The 18399-nt window shown below is 38.5% G+C and overlaps 1 protein-coding gene across 3 annotated transcripts in view; it reads left to right on the top strand.

Moving 5' to 3' along the window:
* Positions 1–18399, top strand: part of snx21 (sorting nexin family member 21) — a 64578-nt gene that overhangs the window by 3546 nt on the left and 42633 nt on the right. For 2 of the 3 annotated variants that reach the window (XM_023260915.3, XM_035943824.2), the window contains exons 2-6: positions 737–1061; positions 2030–2229; positions 3608–3749; positions 5064–5229; positions 7480–14646. In XM_023260915.3, the coding sequence (XP_023116683.2) occupies positions 770–1061; positions 2030–2229; positions 3608–3749; positions 5064–5229; positions 7480–7993 (1314 nt within the window). In that variant the 5' untranslated portion in view covers positions 737–769 and the 3' untranslated portion in view covers positions 7994–14646. Of the gene's footprint in view, positions 1–736; positions 1062–2029; positions 2230–3607; positions 3750–5063; positions 5230–7479; positions 14647–16774; positions 16838–18399 lie in introns of those variants that run through there. The other variant, XR_008602632.1, reaches the window with a different exon arrangement.

The following is an 18399-nucleotide window of genomic DNA, read 5'->3' as shown; positions in this document are numbered from 1 at the left end:
ATGTAGAGGCTGCTTGTTGAGACACTCTGTGCTTCATAAATAAAGTTTAAAAAACTCAATTATATGCAAGAACTCTTAAATGACACTAAACTATGTTCTGTCAGAAATACTTCTCTTGTAGATTAGTCATGGAAAACAAGAACCATGCAAGTTTTCTTTTGTGTCAAGCAGGAAAAAAGTTGTAACATGACATGTTTCAGTTAATTTGCAATGCTTCACTTCCTGCGGTGACGATTGCTCACATGGCAATTTCGATGCTGAAACAATACATTGTGCAGCCTTATCCAAAACTGCTGATGTGTAAGGAACTCACGGTCCCTCCAATATAATATAATAATTAAATTATGAAAAAGTGTAAATATCATGCCAGTTAGCAATGGTTATATGTGTGGTAAATGATAAGTGGCCTTTAATGGCTTCAAAGAGGTGTCACCTGTGTTTTTATAGTAAGAAACTTGATGATTCTGGTCTGCTGCATGCTAATTAGAGAATTTTGTATCTACACAGAGGCAAGGTCTATCTGCAGTGTCTTTGCAAAAGGTTCATCCAAATGTTTAGGTATTTAGAATTCCGTACACTTACGTATGCTGAAAGATACAGAGAAGCTAACTGGCACGACAGTGAAAAACGTGTCAACTGCAACAAAAAAAAGCACACGACAAATATTCACAGATTAAATAATATTGCAAATATAGTTAAGTATAAACTGAATAATAACCTCTTGTTCTTTCCTTAGCCCCTTCCCAGCCTGTGGTGGCCAGACGGTGTCATGGCATCCCGGCTGCTGGACCGTCTGAAGCGCTCGCTGTTTAAAGATGGCCAGGGGGCGGGACCTGAGCAGGAAGAAAGTGGTGGACAGGAAGAGGAGGGGCTTAACGAGGACCACTGGGAGGCCGAGCTGGAGGAGGAGGAGGAGTGCGTGACCGATCGGCTCGGAGGGACGCTGTGCTTCGACAGCGGAGGAGGAGGGCTGGATGATGGAGCAGAGGGCGAGGGTTCAGGACTAGACAGCGACTCTGACTTCCTGGGAGAGTCGATGGAGGAGGGCATCAGCAGCACAGGTGATCTTTCCATTTAAATCTGCGGGTCTCGCGTATGTTCACACTCTGATCCTGAACTTCTCTTATCTGCTCGCACAGGTACACTTGTACAAGTGTTCAGGTCAGATATGGCAAATGATCTTGACTTCTTAATCGTAAATTGCTTGTTAACTTCATGAATGACAGCCCCTGGGTTTCCACCAGTGGAAACAGCGTCTAAAATAAGTTCTCAGAAGATAATTTTACCCCCCAAAAAGCATTGATTTTTAGGGACATTTCATCAGTGGACTGTCAGCAAAATCCAGTCTTTGTTGGAATCCAGAGGGCTGAACGAAGCGAGATTAGCGGGTTAGCGAGGTATGTTGAGCTGAGTCAGAGTTTTTAGTACCACGCAGGCGGCTTTCTTTTTTTCCCTGACGAGATCTCCAAGGTAACTTATGCTGTGGAGCTAACCTGGTCAAGAGCAGGTTGTGTTCAGGGTTTCGGATTTAAATTGGCCATAACAAGCGTCTTCCTTCAATCGAAGGGTTTCTTGACAATTATTTATAAGCGATACTTATTTTTCTTCTGAGATTCCTGAAGCCTACTTACTGGTTTGAATGATGTTTTTATTGTGTTCTTTACTTACTCCTAGAACAGTTACCAGGTCTGCATCTGTGAGACCTTAATGATGGAGCAGTGATATTAATCAGGCTGTTAACGTACACATTCACCTGCCTTCAGACGTCTTGTTTTATCTTGCAAAACTTCTAAAACCCAACGATGCTTAGTTTTGCTTAATTATTTACATTTGAAAAGCAAAAACCGAATGATCTTTATGATGACTTGACTGTCAGTAGTTGCTGAATTTTGTAAGTTGTGTAGTTAGTGCATCTCTAAAAATTTTCCTCTGTCATCCATGTATACAGTAGATCAGATTCATGTTTAGCTAGCAATAGCACTAAATACTACCTGCTCATCTGACCCCTTCTCTCACCTGTCCTGTGTAGACACCAGTCCGATGGGCGTGTCTCCACTGGGCCCCTCCCCCTCCTCACTGTTGACTCGTCAGCTTCAGGAAAGCTGGAGGACCCTGCGTGGACTCGGAGGAGGAGGGAGTCCCGTCCCCTCTGTAGGACGGCAGACGGACAACTTGCTGTTTGAAGTGACCGATGCTAGCGTGGTGCAGGACAGCTCCTCAAAATATGTGGTGAGGATCAATTGGCTTTCAGACTGTCTCTGTTAGGTTGTTGTTATCTGGTTTAGGCTAATGATATCTTGTTTCGGGTAACATAGCTACTAACATTATGTTGTTTAGGTTAACTATATCTTGTTTAGTCAGCAAGTTTGTTTTATATGGCACCTGAACATACACAGAAGTTATTTAATGTTCTTGAAATGCAATGGTAAAATGCAAAATGTAGCAGGATAAAATTGAATGAAATAAATAAAGTCAAGTTTTGTAAACAAGTTTAGTAAAGTGCTCACAAATTTAATAGAATTGCTAAAAATGAACTAAAACAGCAGAAAAAGACAACAGATACGAACCATTAAAACAATATAAACAAATAAAATATGCAAAATAACATTAGGCTAATGTTGTAGCTACATTATCTTGTTTAAGCTAACGTAGTTAACACATTATAATATTTAGGTTAATGTAATAAAGTTTAGGCTAACCATATCTTGTTTACGCTAACGTAGTGGCCAACATTAAACTGTTTAAGCTAACAGTACTTTGTTTAGGCAAATGTGCTGACTACATTAGCTTGTTTAGGCTGTCTTGTTAAGACTAATGTTCTTTTTTTAAGCTAACATAGAGGTTACATTATTGTTTTTAGGTTAATGCCATCTTGTTTAGGCTAAGGCTATATTTTTAGGATAACTTAGTAGCTACATTATCTTGTCTAGACTAACAATATCTTGTAGCAACTACATTACCTTGTTTAAGCTAATGTTATCTTGTTTAAAATATTTGTTTAGCCTAATGAAAGCTTGCTTAATCAAATTTACCAATAACAATTCCTCTTTTAGGCTAATGTAGTGGCTTTATTAGCTCATTCAAACTAAACATATCTTGTTTAGTTTAAGGAACTTTTGTTTAGGCTAACAATATTTTGTTATGGCACCTACAGTATCTTTTTTAAGCTAATATTATGGTATTTAAACTAATGTATGGCTAATGTTATATTGTTTGGGTGAAGGATATCTTATTTAAGCTAAGGTTTCCTTGTTCAGGTCAAGGAAAGCTTGTTTAACCGAACTTAAGGTTGATGTTATCGCCTTTATTCTAATGTTATCTTCTTTAGGGTAGGTAAAGCCTGTTTAAACCAGCATAACGGCAACATTGTTGAACTTCACACTTTAACAGACATCATTTGAAGGCTGACGTTTTGAAGGGTGGATGCATAAATCCATTCGACATAAGGGAGACATTTAGAAAATTTGCATTCATCTATATAGATTTAAACCCCAGATTTTCTCTAAACGTGCAGAAAGTCTCAAGGCCTTAAATACAATCATTTAAAGACTGATGTCATGTAAGAGAGATTGCACAGAAAGTAGTCAACTTGTTCTTGTTTCTGCAGCTGTACACCATCCACGTGATCCAGTCAGGTGGTAGTGATAAAACTCCAGCCATCATCACCCGGAGGTACTCTGACTTCCAGCGGCTCCATGCCACTTTGCGCCGTAACCATGGAGACCAGATGGAGCGCGTCTGTTTCCCACGTGAGTAGAGACCATGACCACTTTTTACTTTTAAATGAGGACAAAACTGAATGCATTGTGTTTGGGGGTACTGATGCTGATATATCAAGTTTCAGTTCAATGACTTTGAGACTTGCGGTCAAAAATTTGGGGGGTGATATTTGACAGAGATTTGAAATTTAACAAATTGACACTGTAAGTGCAAGTTTCATTCGGTTGTGCCTTTTAGCTGAAGTCGAGCCTTTTTTAAACTGCACCGACCTTGAAAAAGCCATTCATGCTTTATCAGTTCAAGACTAGACTACTGCAATGCACTTTATATTGGCATCTCCCAGTCATTCATCAACCGCCTGCAACTGGTGCAAAATGCTGCAGTGCATCTTTTAACAAACACCCCCAGATGTGAGCACATCGCCCCAGTCCTTTATGCTCTCCACTGGCTTCCAGTCCAGTCAAGAATTCTTTTCAAACTTTTATTGTTTGTTTTTAAAGCTCTTAACGGTCTTGCTCCACTTTATTTATCTGAGCTTTTAACTTTAAAGGACCAAAAAAGAGCTCTGAGGTTATCCAATCAGCGGGTGCTTGAAGTACACTGGGGTGACCGGGTGTTTTCTGTAGCTGCAACCCCCCCCCCCCCCCCCCCCCCCCCCCCACCACCACCACCACCACCACCACCACTGACCTAGCTCTTTTTAAATCAAAACTCAAAATCTTCCTGTTTACAATAGCTTTTAATACCTAGCGGCATGGCGACATTTTATTATTTTTATATCTTTTAGATGTGTATTTCAGTGCTGTTTTATTGCTGTTTATTTTATTGTTTTATTGTATAATTTACGGGCTGCACAGTGGCGTGGTGGTTAGCACTTTCGTCTTGCAGCTAGAAGATCCCTGGTTTGCATCTCAGCCTTGCTGGGATCTTTCTGCACGGAGTTTGAATGTTCTCCCTGTGCATGCGTGGGTTTTCTCCGGGTACTCCGGTTTCCTCCCACAGTCCAAAAATATGCTGAGATGTTTGGTCACCCTTTGGGCTGTTGTAAAGGGCTATAGAAATAAACTTGGATGGATGGATGGATGGATGGATGGATGGATGGATGGATGGATGGATGGATGGATGGATGGATGGATGGATGGATGGATGGATGGATGGATGGATGGATGGATGGAGGGAGGGAGGGAGGGAGGGAGGGAGGGAGGGAGGGAGGGAGGGAGGGAGGGAGGGAGGGAGGGAGGGAGGGAGGGAGGGAGGGAGGGAGGGAGTGAGTCTGTTGGGAAACCTCAGTAACAATGTCACTGCTTAGTTCCCTAAAACAACGTATGGTTTTGGCTCTGTAGGGAAAAAGCTGCGCAGGAACTTCACAGCGGAGACAATCGCTAAGCGTAGCCGGGCATTTGAACAGTACCTGTCTCACCTGTGTTCCTTGTCTGCCCTGATGGGTGCACTGTGTGTCCGCCAGTTCTTCTTTCTAACTGACCTGCAGACTGGACAGCTGCTCATCAGGTAACTCATAAACTGCTGCATATCCCACACTCATCTAAACATCATTTGGAAAATTAATCTGAACTAATTAAAATGCTGTTATGTTCTTAAATGAATAGAGGTTCCACTTTTCTCACATTTATAACATGATGTGTTAGATTACTTTACACGTTTGACCTAAAGTTAATACAAAGTTAATATAAAAGTAGATCATGCCTTTATTGAAACACCTACATAAACTCCAGGGATGGCACAAAAACCAGTGGTTTGATAACAAGTCAAAGCCAAATTATAGTTCTATAGCTAGTGATGATAGTGTGGAGGCTGCAGGTTCTGGAGATTCTGAATGAAAACCACAACATGTACAGGTGTAGCAGCAACAACAAAGAGAATGATGTGAGACAAGTTATAGATGACTGAACATCAGAATGTAAACACCTTAAACTGATCTAAGCAACTCAAAGATGGACATCTGGATCTGTACCCAGATATCAAGCTGAGACAGTTTCAGTTGTTAACTTAAAGTTAACAGAAGTGACAGAATCACTTCCAGGAAAAAACAAAAAAACATTACTGGAATAACTAAAATAAGTAAAAGAAGACAAACTACTCTACTAAATATTAGACAATGGATGGTCGTTGAGTAATTTTTGCTCTTTGAACTTGATGTTCCCCAGGACCTGGCTTTGAGAGGTTCAGGTTGTAAATCAATAAAAACCCAGAGTCACTGAGGAAGCGAGGGAGGGAGTTTACCAATGCAAAAAAACATAGTCTTTTCCTCTTTTTTTCTCTACTCCCATTATCTCAGTAGCGGTTTATATCACTAATCTCATAGGTTAGTAGAGGGTATTAAACTATAAAATGTGGTGATGTTTTACTTAAAGGTCCCATATAGAGAAAATCTATTTACTGTGTTTTGTGTGTCTTGAAACTCATAAAATAAAAGCTGTAAAAATATAATGACGCTGACTAGAGCCATTCCTGTAGCCCTCCATCATCTAGCAACATCGCAGCTTTACAAGACAATAAGAACTTTATCCAGTTTCCCCATTGAAATTGAGAAACCCCTGGTCTTTGACAGTCAGCAATGATGGGAACTTCAAAAGTGATTTGAAACTGATAATGACTGCCGTGACTCACTGACTTACTGTATTCACATGTTGTGTTTCAGTGCACCTAAAACTCACTTGGTATTTATAACTGTTTGTGTCTCTCCTGCTCGATGTGCTCATATATACTGAGTATATATAACGAGTAATATATAACTAGTATGAAATAGATGACTAAAATGCAGCCCAGTAAGACTACATGTTATCCAGCAGTCCCTTCTGTGCTGCTGCTAGTCAGTGCTCAACTACTGATTTTATAACTGTAACGTTATCTGGTAAACTTACTAGATACATGAGTTAAAAATGACTATGCTGTGAATTCAAAGATATTTGCATGTAAAAGGATGGCTCAGATAGAAGGCTACTCAGCTGCTGTGTTGTCGACTGTTTTTCTCCACACTGTCAATCAAGGATGGAGAGCGAGTCTCCTTCCTAAAGAGGGTGGGGATAGCAGCAGATCAGCAATTGAAGCTACAGACACTGAAACAGCAAATTTAAGAGATGACTAAAACCAGGCGTGATACAGTCATGTAAAATGAACATTATTGTGATATTTTGAGCTGACTAAACTCTCCTTCTGGGCATAAGTCAAACTTTTATTAGTTTCCCAAAAAAGGGACACAATGTGGGATCTTTAAGTTGCTAACTACAGTGTTTATTGCCGCAAGTGCAACGGGTGTCCACCATGTGTCTTAGACATATGTTCCCTACGTTTGTTGCTAACCAACTCTACGTAAATGTTAAGCCACATAAGCAAGTTTTTGTAGACTTTGGTGGCTGCTAACCAATGAATTCCTTCACCCTTTCTTTCTTCAGTTTCTTCATTATCTTGCACAGTAACCCCTCCAAAAATAGTGTAAATAATCCACTGGACAGTTGTGCCATATTGCAAAGGAAAGTAATGGACAAAACTAAATCTTGAAATTAAATCACACTAGTGGAACTGTGTTTTATGTAGCACTCTTAGTAGGACAGGACAGAACACTAAACTAAAATTGCTGGTTATTTTTTAAAAGAAACCTTAAATGTTCAGTTTCATTTTTCTTCTCCACTGTTTGTTCCTCCATTTCTGTGCATAAATAACTTTTCAAGTTTTATAAAATACAAAAGCCTCACAACTTCAGCTAGTTTGGGTGTTTCAGAGTTGTCTTGTTTCATTGAGGGTGGGACGTTACCAGGAGGCCTTGGGTCCGCTGCTCAATGCCAAGAGACTGCAGCAAAAACTGGGCTGGGCATGTTCCCATGACAACCAGACCCCTCCTCCAGCCTCCTCCCATTGGTTCTTCACCCTGGTGGGACTGTCATGCTGCTTCCAGGAGGTGGACCAGCTGGAAGAAGCAAGGGATCACTGTGACCACGCCCTCCGTGTTCTGACCCCCGTTGAGACTGAGGATAAGCCCCTGGCACCTGACAACAGCCCCCTCCCACCCGACAATAACCCCCTCCCACAGACTGACGCCTCACCTGTGCATCTGCATATTGACCAGCCCCACCCACTGCTGCTGCCGTTGCTGCGTTCGGTGGTTCGGCTGTCGTGGCAGACAGGAAGAGACAAGCGCCAGTGGGAGGAGCTTCTGCAGCACCTGGAGGAGCAGAGGGCGGGGCTAGACAATCTTCCAACGATCAAAGAGTTTCTGGTCAAACATAACCTGCAGGAGAGTGAGGGTGAAGCCTAGAGCAACGCACACACTGCACAGTACAATCACCATGGTATGACATGAATTGTGGTAAACTGCAGGAAAAACACATCGGAGATTTTCAAAAAAATCCAAATATTTTGAAAGGACAAAGTCGTCATGTTGTTGAAGTAATCATAATATTATATGACAATGAAATGTGAATATTTATGTTTTATTTGAAAGGGAAAGACACAGTATACATAAACAGCTGTAAACAGCTATTTGATGCAAGTATCATAGTATTTATCTTTTAATTTTAATTTGCATAAATCAAAAATTATGTATATTTCAAGAAAACTCAAAATATTATGAGAAAAAAACTTAGAACATTAGGAAAAGTCAGTCTTTAAAGAATGAAGTGAAATTATTCTTGGAAAACCTTAGAAATGTGACAAAAATGATAAATTTAGTGAATGGATTTATAAGATATAAATGTAATTTCTACAGTAGTAGTCGTATTTCCGAAATGCACATATTATTTTCAGAGATAACTAGCATTATTAGAGCAGCTCTTATATACCAGAAAAAGCTCATGATTACAAGTAAAAATCATATTATTGCAATTAAAGGTCACAGTATTACAAGAACAAATAATATAACAGGTTTAATAATATATTTTCAAGAATAACGGCACAGCAGCAGGAAGAACGTGTTGCCTGGTGGATTGCTTTCTGGTTCTGTATTTTCAAATACCCTGACAGTTCTTATAAACTGTACACTTATTATGTTAATGGTAACATTAACAGTTGTTTATTAGAATATTTTCTTATAAAATAGCAGATTCCTTTCTTAACAGAGGCCGGTACACTCTGTGTACCTAGTGAGGCATTCAGTCTTACTTTTGAAGCCTTAAACAATTCAGGGGTGTTTGTAGATGTATTGCTTCAGATCAGAAGGGTTCCTTTTTTTTATTCCAAAGTGTGAATTGCACCGCTTTTCACAATATTTCTCAAAAGATGATCATTTAATAATAACCATTTTCACTGTTTTGCTCTACTTTTCAGAGCGATTTCATCAACAAACATTTGTCAAGGAAGGCCATTTTTTTTCATACATAAACATAATTTCTCCCTTCGAAACAAGACTAAATCCAAGCAAAGAAAACTGTTTTAGTACATAAAATACAATGACATCTGTTTTAGAAAACACAAGATTGAAAGTACTGAGCTAAAATGAGAAATTACAAACATAGGTTTTCAAGTAACTGGACTTGTCAGAACAGTTAGGCAGTCAGACTCATTTCCTTTAGTCAGTTTCACTCTGTGGTCATAGCAAAGCACATTTTCAAGCAGTTTTTCAATTCCTCTAAGTTCCAGCTACAGGATGACAGTGTTAAATAGTGACAGCGTCTATAAGAGAGCAGCAGAGGTTGTTAAAAATTAAGTTAGCATGAAGCCAGTTGAGTTATCTTCATCTCATAGTAGATCGAAGCTGAAAATTTTAACTCTGAACTTTAAGTTGTACTCACCAAAAATACACTGTGTGTATCAATGAGCGGCAGTAAATGTTTCCTGTGGACTGAAAAGGGCAACGTTAAAGCAAGAATCTACAGGGAAAGTTGTGCTTTCTTTTTTTCATATGTTGGTCAGTTTTGGTATTTATCTTCTTTCAAACTTACCATGAAAAAACATCCAAAATACACATTTGGATGTTTATTCTTTTGTTTTCATCTTTAAAAATTTTAATCCCCAGACTTTTGTCAATACGCATAATATGCAAATGCATGTATAAAGTCTGAACTCCAAGCAGTTTCTGAGCTGTGGGCTCATTTTTCAGTGCAATATAAAGTCTATGGACACAGAACAACTGTGGCTAGAAGTAGAGAGAAATGTTTTCTGTGCAGTATGACACAGTTACAATGCTATAAATTATTAAAAAAATGGAAATAACCCGAAATCAACATGTTCAGCATTGTTCAAGTGCCCACAGTTGTTACAAATGCTGGAAAAATGGAGGCTCCTCATGCTATGGATATTTAACTACATACATTTTACAGCCTCTACAGACTCTGAACTCTGCTGAATGTATCTTCCAACAATTTGCTGACAGTTTGCTCCTCTGTATACAGTGTCAGAGCCATGCTGCATTTCTTTTTTTAGTTTTATTTTCCTCTCAGTCTTTCTTGTCATCTTCACTCTGCTCTGTATAAACACAGCCTGCAGTTCACCTCAAAACTGAAAGAATCACAGCTGAGTCATACACGCCCTCTCAGTTTCTCTGGGAAACGCTCTTTACAGAATCTATTTAGTGCACTTTCTGCTGGATAAATGGAGTGATTTAGGCTTGTTTATTTCTTATAAAGATGGCATCTCTTTCAAAGTGATGTTTTTGAGTTCAGGGGGTTAAAGGATAAGTGGCTATGGCTGATGTATTAGGGTTAAAACGTTGCCCTTTCTTCAGTGCAGTACATTTTTGGTTGCTAAAATTTACATCTATGTACATTTTTTAAAATTCTGCGTGATTTACATTGATGTTTGCTTCTTTGCCTCTGCCTTTCTTGTTATATTACTGCCACCTGTAGATCAGTACATTAAGTGCTCCATAGTAATGCTGCAGGTCAAGATCTCCACAGAGCACCTCTAAAACAGTTAAAGACAATTACCTCAGCTACAGGTTGCACAGCAATAATTCAGACGTGAGACAATCAACTCTCTGTGTGACAAAGTAAATGAAATAAGCATCTTCGGCTGAACCGCTGGATTCTCACTTTCAGTTTAGATTTTAAGAGCAAAATAATTTTGTTGTACCATTTTAAAACATGAATCAGTGTCGTGGCAGTTTTTACATGCAGTGGATGGTTTAAAGGAAAGCTTTGCCTGTTGCCAGCATGTAATATAGAGCAGTTGAAGAGGCATTCACTCACGACGTCAGCACACAGTCATCAGGTTCAAGGTAAAATCTGCTCCTTCTTTCGCTGATAAGTGTTTTTACGTACATATCGTTACTATGGAGACCTGTGGTATTAGTGATTCTCGTGACCTAATGTGGACGATTGGATACAAGATATAAATAGATGGGATTTACATCAGCAGGAAAAGCGTGGACTCCATCTGATTGGTGGAGAGTTTTTAGAGGAAATAATCAGAACCACAAAGAGGTTTTGTTTATGAAAACAAATCATAAAAAAGGGCCGAAACAAAGTCATCAGCACATGGGTGACTTTTGACAGGGAAAATGGTAAAAGGGGTGGATTTGAGTGTCATGCACATGTATAGATTTATGCACTAATCCTAGTAGACGAGCTGCTGATTGTTCACATCATTACTCTGGTTTGGACTGTGGAGATGCTGCATGAGTAATCAGACGCACCATATAAGTACAATATTATGCAAAGCAGTAGTCATGTTATATTCAGCCTTACTGTGATGTCTTTTCATTTCTTGCTTGTTCTTAGTTTTCTGTTTGCAGTCGCCCTGCAGTACTTTCAGCTTTGTTATCTGATAAATGTATCTGTATAGCACTTTATGCCTTTCTTCACCTGTTTACATTCACTTACGGATGAGGAAGTCGAACTCTGAGATTCAAGGATGAGCCACTCTACCTTCTTGGTTTGCTTTAGATGCATGCAGAGACTGTGAGAGGCCACCAGGGAGGACAAATATATATTTTCTAGAATCTAAATATGAAGCTTTAAAAAATCTTAAAAGTCAGACTTCGAATAATTTTCTTTACAGTCACCTCAATCCTCTTTCATAATGAACAGTTCAGCCTTGTCTCCTGGAAATTATGTAGCTGACTGAATTACATCAACCAGTACATTTAGTTGGAGCAGCCCACTTCCGTTTTTTTTTTAACACACTGAGGAAAACTTATTAATTTGACATTCAAATATGTTAATACAGAACCTATTGCCAGCATTTTTTTTTTTGTTGTTGTTCTGACAGAACAAATGCAGTATGGTAGTAAATGCAGTATTAACAAACCTTTTATGATTCTATTTAGGTTCTGGATTAAATTGGACATGACACTCAACATGTAGTTATCGTGATTTACAAGATGGATTCCCACTAAAAATCCTTACCATAGGATGAGATGTCACTGGTTTGGTTGGGTTGGAATTCCTACGTTTACTGACATTATTTAACAACTGACAGCACTGACAATCATTGACTCAGTCAAATAAGGAACCCCAAACTAAAGAGCGATGCAAGGGAGGGTCACTTGTGTTACAGTGGATGCAGCAATACCATTTCATTGAGTCTAAAACCAAGAAAGGATTGTCTACTTTCATACTTTGCCTCTTCAGCTGCAAATGGTTCTTCATCATTGGTTAGCTGTGCCGAAACATGACAATCTTGCAGTTAGCTGTAATTCTAGGGTTTGTAGCGAACACTTTGTAAACAAAGACTATGTGTTTTTGAGTGGGGTGTACAGGTGGTTCATGTGACCAAAAAGTTGAAAATCTGTTTTCCTTTGTAAGGTTGGATGTACACAACATCCACTTAGTCTACTAGCACAGAAGAATCTGAGAGGTAGTTTTGTCTTCCACCATATTTAGTTTGAAATAAGTCTTTCCGAACTGACTTTCAGCCTAACTAACCAAATGACACAATATGACGGCGAGCACACGATTGAAGCAAAATATTAGAATTTGACATGCAATCTTTGTATATCTAAAATTTTGAATGAATTCCAACACACATAATTCTGTCTTATGTTCTGTTCAGGTTAGTTTAAAATCGTGATTTGCTTAATAAAGAAACAGTTCACAGTGACTTAAGATGAAAATCACCATTTTTCCTGTAAACAAAGTAAAGTGTTTGGTGCTTTCATAGCCAAAAAAGCCATTTAACTGTACCATTCACTTATTTATTTAAAAAACAACAACTGTGTAATCCAGCCAGTGATTGCCTGCACTTTAATGTGGTGGAGAAAAGATAAGGATAGGATTAAGCGGTGTATAGATAATGGAATGAGGGATATTTTCCTCTCTTGTGGCCACTCTGAGCCTCTGCACTTCTTCATGTACCCATAGAGCTTAAATTCACTACCAGCTGCCTGGAAATATCAGTGACAATAATGTGATTGTTGATAATCTTGCAGGTCTTTGTGGCTCAAAGTTAGCGTACATTAAAAAAGAAAATTAAATTCTGAACTCAAACACTTCATCAAGTTGTAGCCCAGCAATGATCCCAGCAGCATCTCAGCCTCAGACACATCATCAACACTGATTTTGTTTTCAAGTAAACAGTCAGTTTACAATATATGGAATATTTTAAATTTCTAAGCTGCTGAGCAGAGTTTTCCCACCACTGGGATTAAATGATTACATGAAATGTGAAAATAATCTAAATTCAGTTAATTATCTTGCAGGTTTTACAGATTTCTGGTATCCAGACTTCTGGCCTCTATGTCTCAAATGTGGAACTGTTTGGAAGAGTGTTGTCATTTTAATGTAACTCAGATTTTGTGTTATTTTATCAGCCATTTAAGAATTTTTAGTTTAAGTTTTTTATGTCTTTGGTTTTCTTTTGGAAAAGGTTTGAAAATGCAATTTTGGGGCCCGTCATATTGAAAAATAAAGTGTTTATTTCAAATGAGCTACTTTCAGTTATAAACATCAGGTCCGAATATGAACTCAACTTTTAACACGTTCACATGTGATGTTTTCAAATGTGTTTTCATCACAGATTGTATATTACAAGATGGCCAGCATTTCGCTACTTTCTGGCTTTGTACAAAAGTGAAGTCAAACTATGGCATTAGCAGGCGCTGCAGTGTTGAGTTGGTGATTTAAAACCAAAGCCAGTGCAATAGTCACCAGGGAAGGTCTAAGTACCTTAAACTGCATTCTTTCTAACAGCCAGTAGGGGGCGATTCATCTGGTTCCAAAATCAGGTCTTGATTTTGTAGAATTGTATGATAAAATTACTTTTCACTTGATCTGCTACTGTAATAAATATTTTCCTCATGAGTTTATGGTCTGAATCGCTAGTTTCAAGTCTCCTTCAATACAGCATAATGTTCATTTTGTAAATTATGATTCTCTTTGGAGGAAAATAGCACATAGTGTCTTAGAGTTTTCAGTCGGGTCCACCCCTCACTTATTATGTCCAGTTTCACAATGTAGAGATGACAACAGCCAGATTCTAAACTTGAGGCTTGAAAATGAGCTACGATCATCTTTATTTATATAGTCTGGGGCCTTATATTCCATCTACTAGCATGTAGATGGTGGGCCTTATAACTGTGCTGCAACCAGCCTGCAGGGGGTAATGAAGATATTCTGTCATGTTGATAATTTTTATTCACAGCCTGTGGGTTTTGTTGTGTTAGAGCAGATTTGTGTTTGCATTTCGGTCTTAGAGGTTTCTTTATTTGGCTGCATTTCCACTGAAAATAATAATAATCATATCAATAATCAATAATTGTTATTGTTATTATGGGCCTGTTTTCGCTGTCAATTCTTTGCTTTCCCTCCTGTTCAATATGATACTCAACAAACTTTAGACTCTAAAACTGATGTGGAACCACAGTACATCTACTGTTCTCTGGTTTCCTCCTCTTCAGATTTCACTTTCTCCAGAACAAATGCAGCCTGTTGGTCCTCTGTGGAATTTTTTCAAATGTGTCATTTGACAGTTATAGTGGCGCTGCTTTATATAGCTATGTACGAGTATATTTTATGGAATAAATTTGTTGCAAAGTAATTTTTTGTCTAATTTCTTCATATTTGAACCTTTACAGCGACCCAGAATCAGCTGAGATTACAGCTGACAATATATGGATCATACATTGAATTACTGGCATGTCTCCTTGATATTTTTGATTGATATTGTCTTGAAGGAGTATTATCAGGTACATTTTAGACTTTTAAAAAAATTGTAACCCTCCCAACCTCAAAACCTATTGTTGGGTTTGAACAAAAGCTCAAAAAAATAAAAATAAAATTACATGTTTGATGTGACAGAAACTGTAAAACAAGAAAGAATTGCTGGATTTTCAACATGTGAACAGTGATTGATCTGATGTGTGAGGCTGTGTGTGTGGTTCTGTTGGGAAAATTAACCAAATGATTTTCACCAAAAATCTCTTTATTCTACATGTCTCATTTAAATTCTTCTAAAAAAATTGCATCATGACTGACTCATCTGTAAACAACAGTGATATGACAAAAATTTCATATATTTCAGCTAAACTGCAGGCTGTGTTTACGCAGAGCAGAAAAGGGCGGTGTGGAAACAAAAATTTAAGTAGTTATATATGTAGCTGTATTTCTTGCATATGGACCCCCCTTTGTTTCCCCCACAATTGGTAACATCTGTGGGAACTTAGAAAAGTGTTGGACATGTAGAAGTTTTTGATCTGTACTTCTAGCCATAGCTGTGCTGTTTCCAAAGAGTGCAGGGCTTCATACTGGGGTTAGAAACAGTAAGGAAAAATATTACAGGAAACCAGAAACTGTTCTGAGCTCAGAGGGTTAAACTGCAACTCTCCTACAATATTTCACTGCAGAAAACAAGGGGACTTTCCTGCCCCTGTGACACCTATTAAAATTTTCCATTTTTTACATTTACGTTGGCTAATCTTTGAAGAAAAAAGAAATTGGAATCTGGGGTCAGGTGAAGGAAAGTCCATGAGAGTCAGCACTCCTTGGCCTTCTTTGCTGCTCTGATCTTTGTGTTTGGCCTTCTTATCCGGCTGCAGTATGGATTTTTCTCTACAACAAAGCAAACCAGAGGGTGGAGCATGTCTCTGAAGAATGGACTTCTCCTTAGTAGGGTGGAGTAGATTCTTTGCAGGTGTCAAACTACAGTAATCCCAGTGGATCAGATCCACTTAAGTGTCTTTGGCATTAATGAAAGGATACAGCTCAACGAAATCTTACCTTTGTACAAATGGTGGTCACTGCTGCAGTCTGATCTGAAAAATGTATTTGTTAATTTACATGTCATAACTACAGACTTTTTTCCTAAGTTTATACTGAGAAATATTTCCCCATCATCTTCACTGAGCTTCACTGTAAGTTTCGATCATGGCTGTAGATTTAATTTGAACATGGGGTGGGAACACATTAAAGAAGGGCTCCTAGAAACGTTGAGCATCAAACAGTTTTCATTTTTATGCTCCAACTGATGCCTTTTCCGCACCAGATTATGATAGAATTGTTCTTATTTCTGTCAAGTAAAATAACAATTGAGTTACAGCTGGTTTTAATTCAAACTTTGCTACAACATGGTGGTTCTTATCCCATCTTTTCACTGATTTGTGCAATGACTGTACTGTCACACCCAGAGCTGTCGTGCTGCACAACACATTGACTGTTAATGATGACGGATTTGGCTTTCTTTCTTTTTCTGACATCATTAATAGCAGCATGAGAAAACAGTGATGCACGATAACATAGATTTTCTGGTCGGAAATGACTAGAAATAATCACTCTTTATAGATCACTGATACAATCTAATGGGGCCAAATTAACATCACTTGATGCTTAAAGGCCACCCAAACAGTGTTTTTAATGCTTTACAAGCCCATTATTAACCATTGACAAAGTGTCTATCTATAGTGATGCTGTAAACCATTCGTACTCATGCTATGTTTTCATTTATGGTGAATTTTATTTTTCTAATGTCATCAGAATGGAATGTCTCTTAGCAGCTATGATACAACATATAATTTACAAACTATTTATTTTATATTACATAAACTAATGACAAATTGTAGTATTACCAACCATTATTAAACGTAATTATGTCATTCCTAACAGTAACTAAGCTACCAATTTACTGTCAAACACAATGGTTTTTTTAAATGTATCTTTTTTTTTTCTTTTAGCAGTGCCACTTGCTGAGCAGCAGAGGTCGCCGTGCTTCAGCTCATGTTGGTGTGATGACGCAGGTGAGTCTAAGGAGCTCATTGCATTATTACTGCATGAACACACATAGTTTTAGGGTCACAGTGGGAGCTGCATGGGGCTGAACACAGTCGGACAGCTGGTGCCGGGAACAGCTCTGCACTCAGACTCAGTCCAGGTGGTTTTAATGTTACTGCTGCTTTTCTCTGCACAGCTGAGCAGAGCGTTAGCTGTAAATAAGTCCTCCACACAAAACATCACCATGGTGACAAGGCCAAGAGCTGAGAGATTAGCTGCTGTAGAAACACCAGTTGCTATAGCAACGGTCACGGAGCAGGACTGAGGCGTCAACATGGCTGTCAGTGGATAGTCCAGACACAGTGCTGTCAGTCACTGTTGTCATGGTGACGTGATGATGTAAGACAGCTTCACTGCAATCACTGCAAACAAAAATAAATCTCATTGATACCTATTATCCTTTTAAGTAGAGGTTTATAGTTTAGTCGTACTAATTATATATTTATTTTTTAAATGAACTTACATTTGACAACCACAGTTAATTGCTGGTGTGCACAGAGAGCCAGTGAAAAAAACATACACGTGTATATAAATAAACCCACATGAATGAGCTTTTCATACAAGGACATTTGTAGGCTGGAGCCTCTACCAGCTGTTTTAGGCACTGGACGTGTCGCTCGTCCATCACAGGGACAGACAACCAAGCACGCTCACATTCACTCATTAGAATCAGCTAAATTTTTGGACCACCCAGCTCACCACAGGGAGAACACAGAACACAGAAAGGCCAGGATTGGACCCAGGACCTTTGATCTGTGAGACGTGCTGCCCTGTTTCCAAAATCTTTAACCATGAGGCAGTTTTTCCACCACTGTTCCGCTGAGGGTTGGTGTGGTACACGCAGATATGTTATGTGGTATCTGTGAGTATTTCATTTCATTTGAGTTTGTTTTTAGATTGTTTTAATGCGCATGTTGTTTTTCTGGTAAAAAGTGACAAGTTTATAGCAAATTATGAAATAATTATTTGGCAGAAAGTGATGAGCCTGAATGTGCTACTTTTACTGTTGCTTTTGAGTCTGAAAAAAAAATTGGCGTAGTTTTTGACAATTATTGTCTACTTTCTGTCAGATGTAAATAGATGACATTATTGCTTTAATTGTGGCAGGTACAGCAAAAGTGGACTTTGTCAAGTCTGATTATAAACCTGACATAAACGCCCATAAATGGGAACTTGAAATTTCCAATATCCAACGATGAAAAATCTAAGAAAACTCCACCAAAATTCGAAATTTTCTACTTTCTAACATAAATAAAGTTTGTCAACCTCGACTGTGACCACATGCCGAGTTTGACAGCAACTTGGAACTCAAAATTACCATACCTGACGAGGAAAGATGTAAAGAAATTGGATTTTTCACTCTATAACTTGAATAATGAGGAAATATCCTTGATTTCCTGCTCTGTAGATTAGGTAAAGTTTCTAAGCCTTGAAATCTGCATTTTATGTTATTCTCTAAAATAGCAGCAGATACAACTGTACATCTTTCCTAGTTTAAATTAGTTTAATGCCTTAATGTCTAAAATTT

Source organism: Amphiprion ocellaris, chromosome 8 (assembly GCF_022539595.1).
Source record: "Amphiprion ocellaris isolate individual 3 ecotype Okinawa chromosome 8, ASM2253959v1, whole genome shotgun sequence".
NCBI classification, from domain to species: domain Eukaryota; kingdom Metazoa; phylum Chordata; class Actinopteri; family Pomacentridae; genus Amphiprion; species Amphiprion ocellaris.
This window is presented reverse-complemented; position numbering and strand designations above follow the sequence as displayed.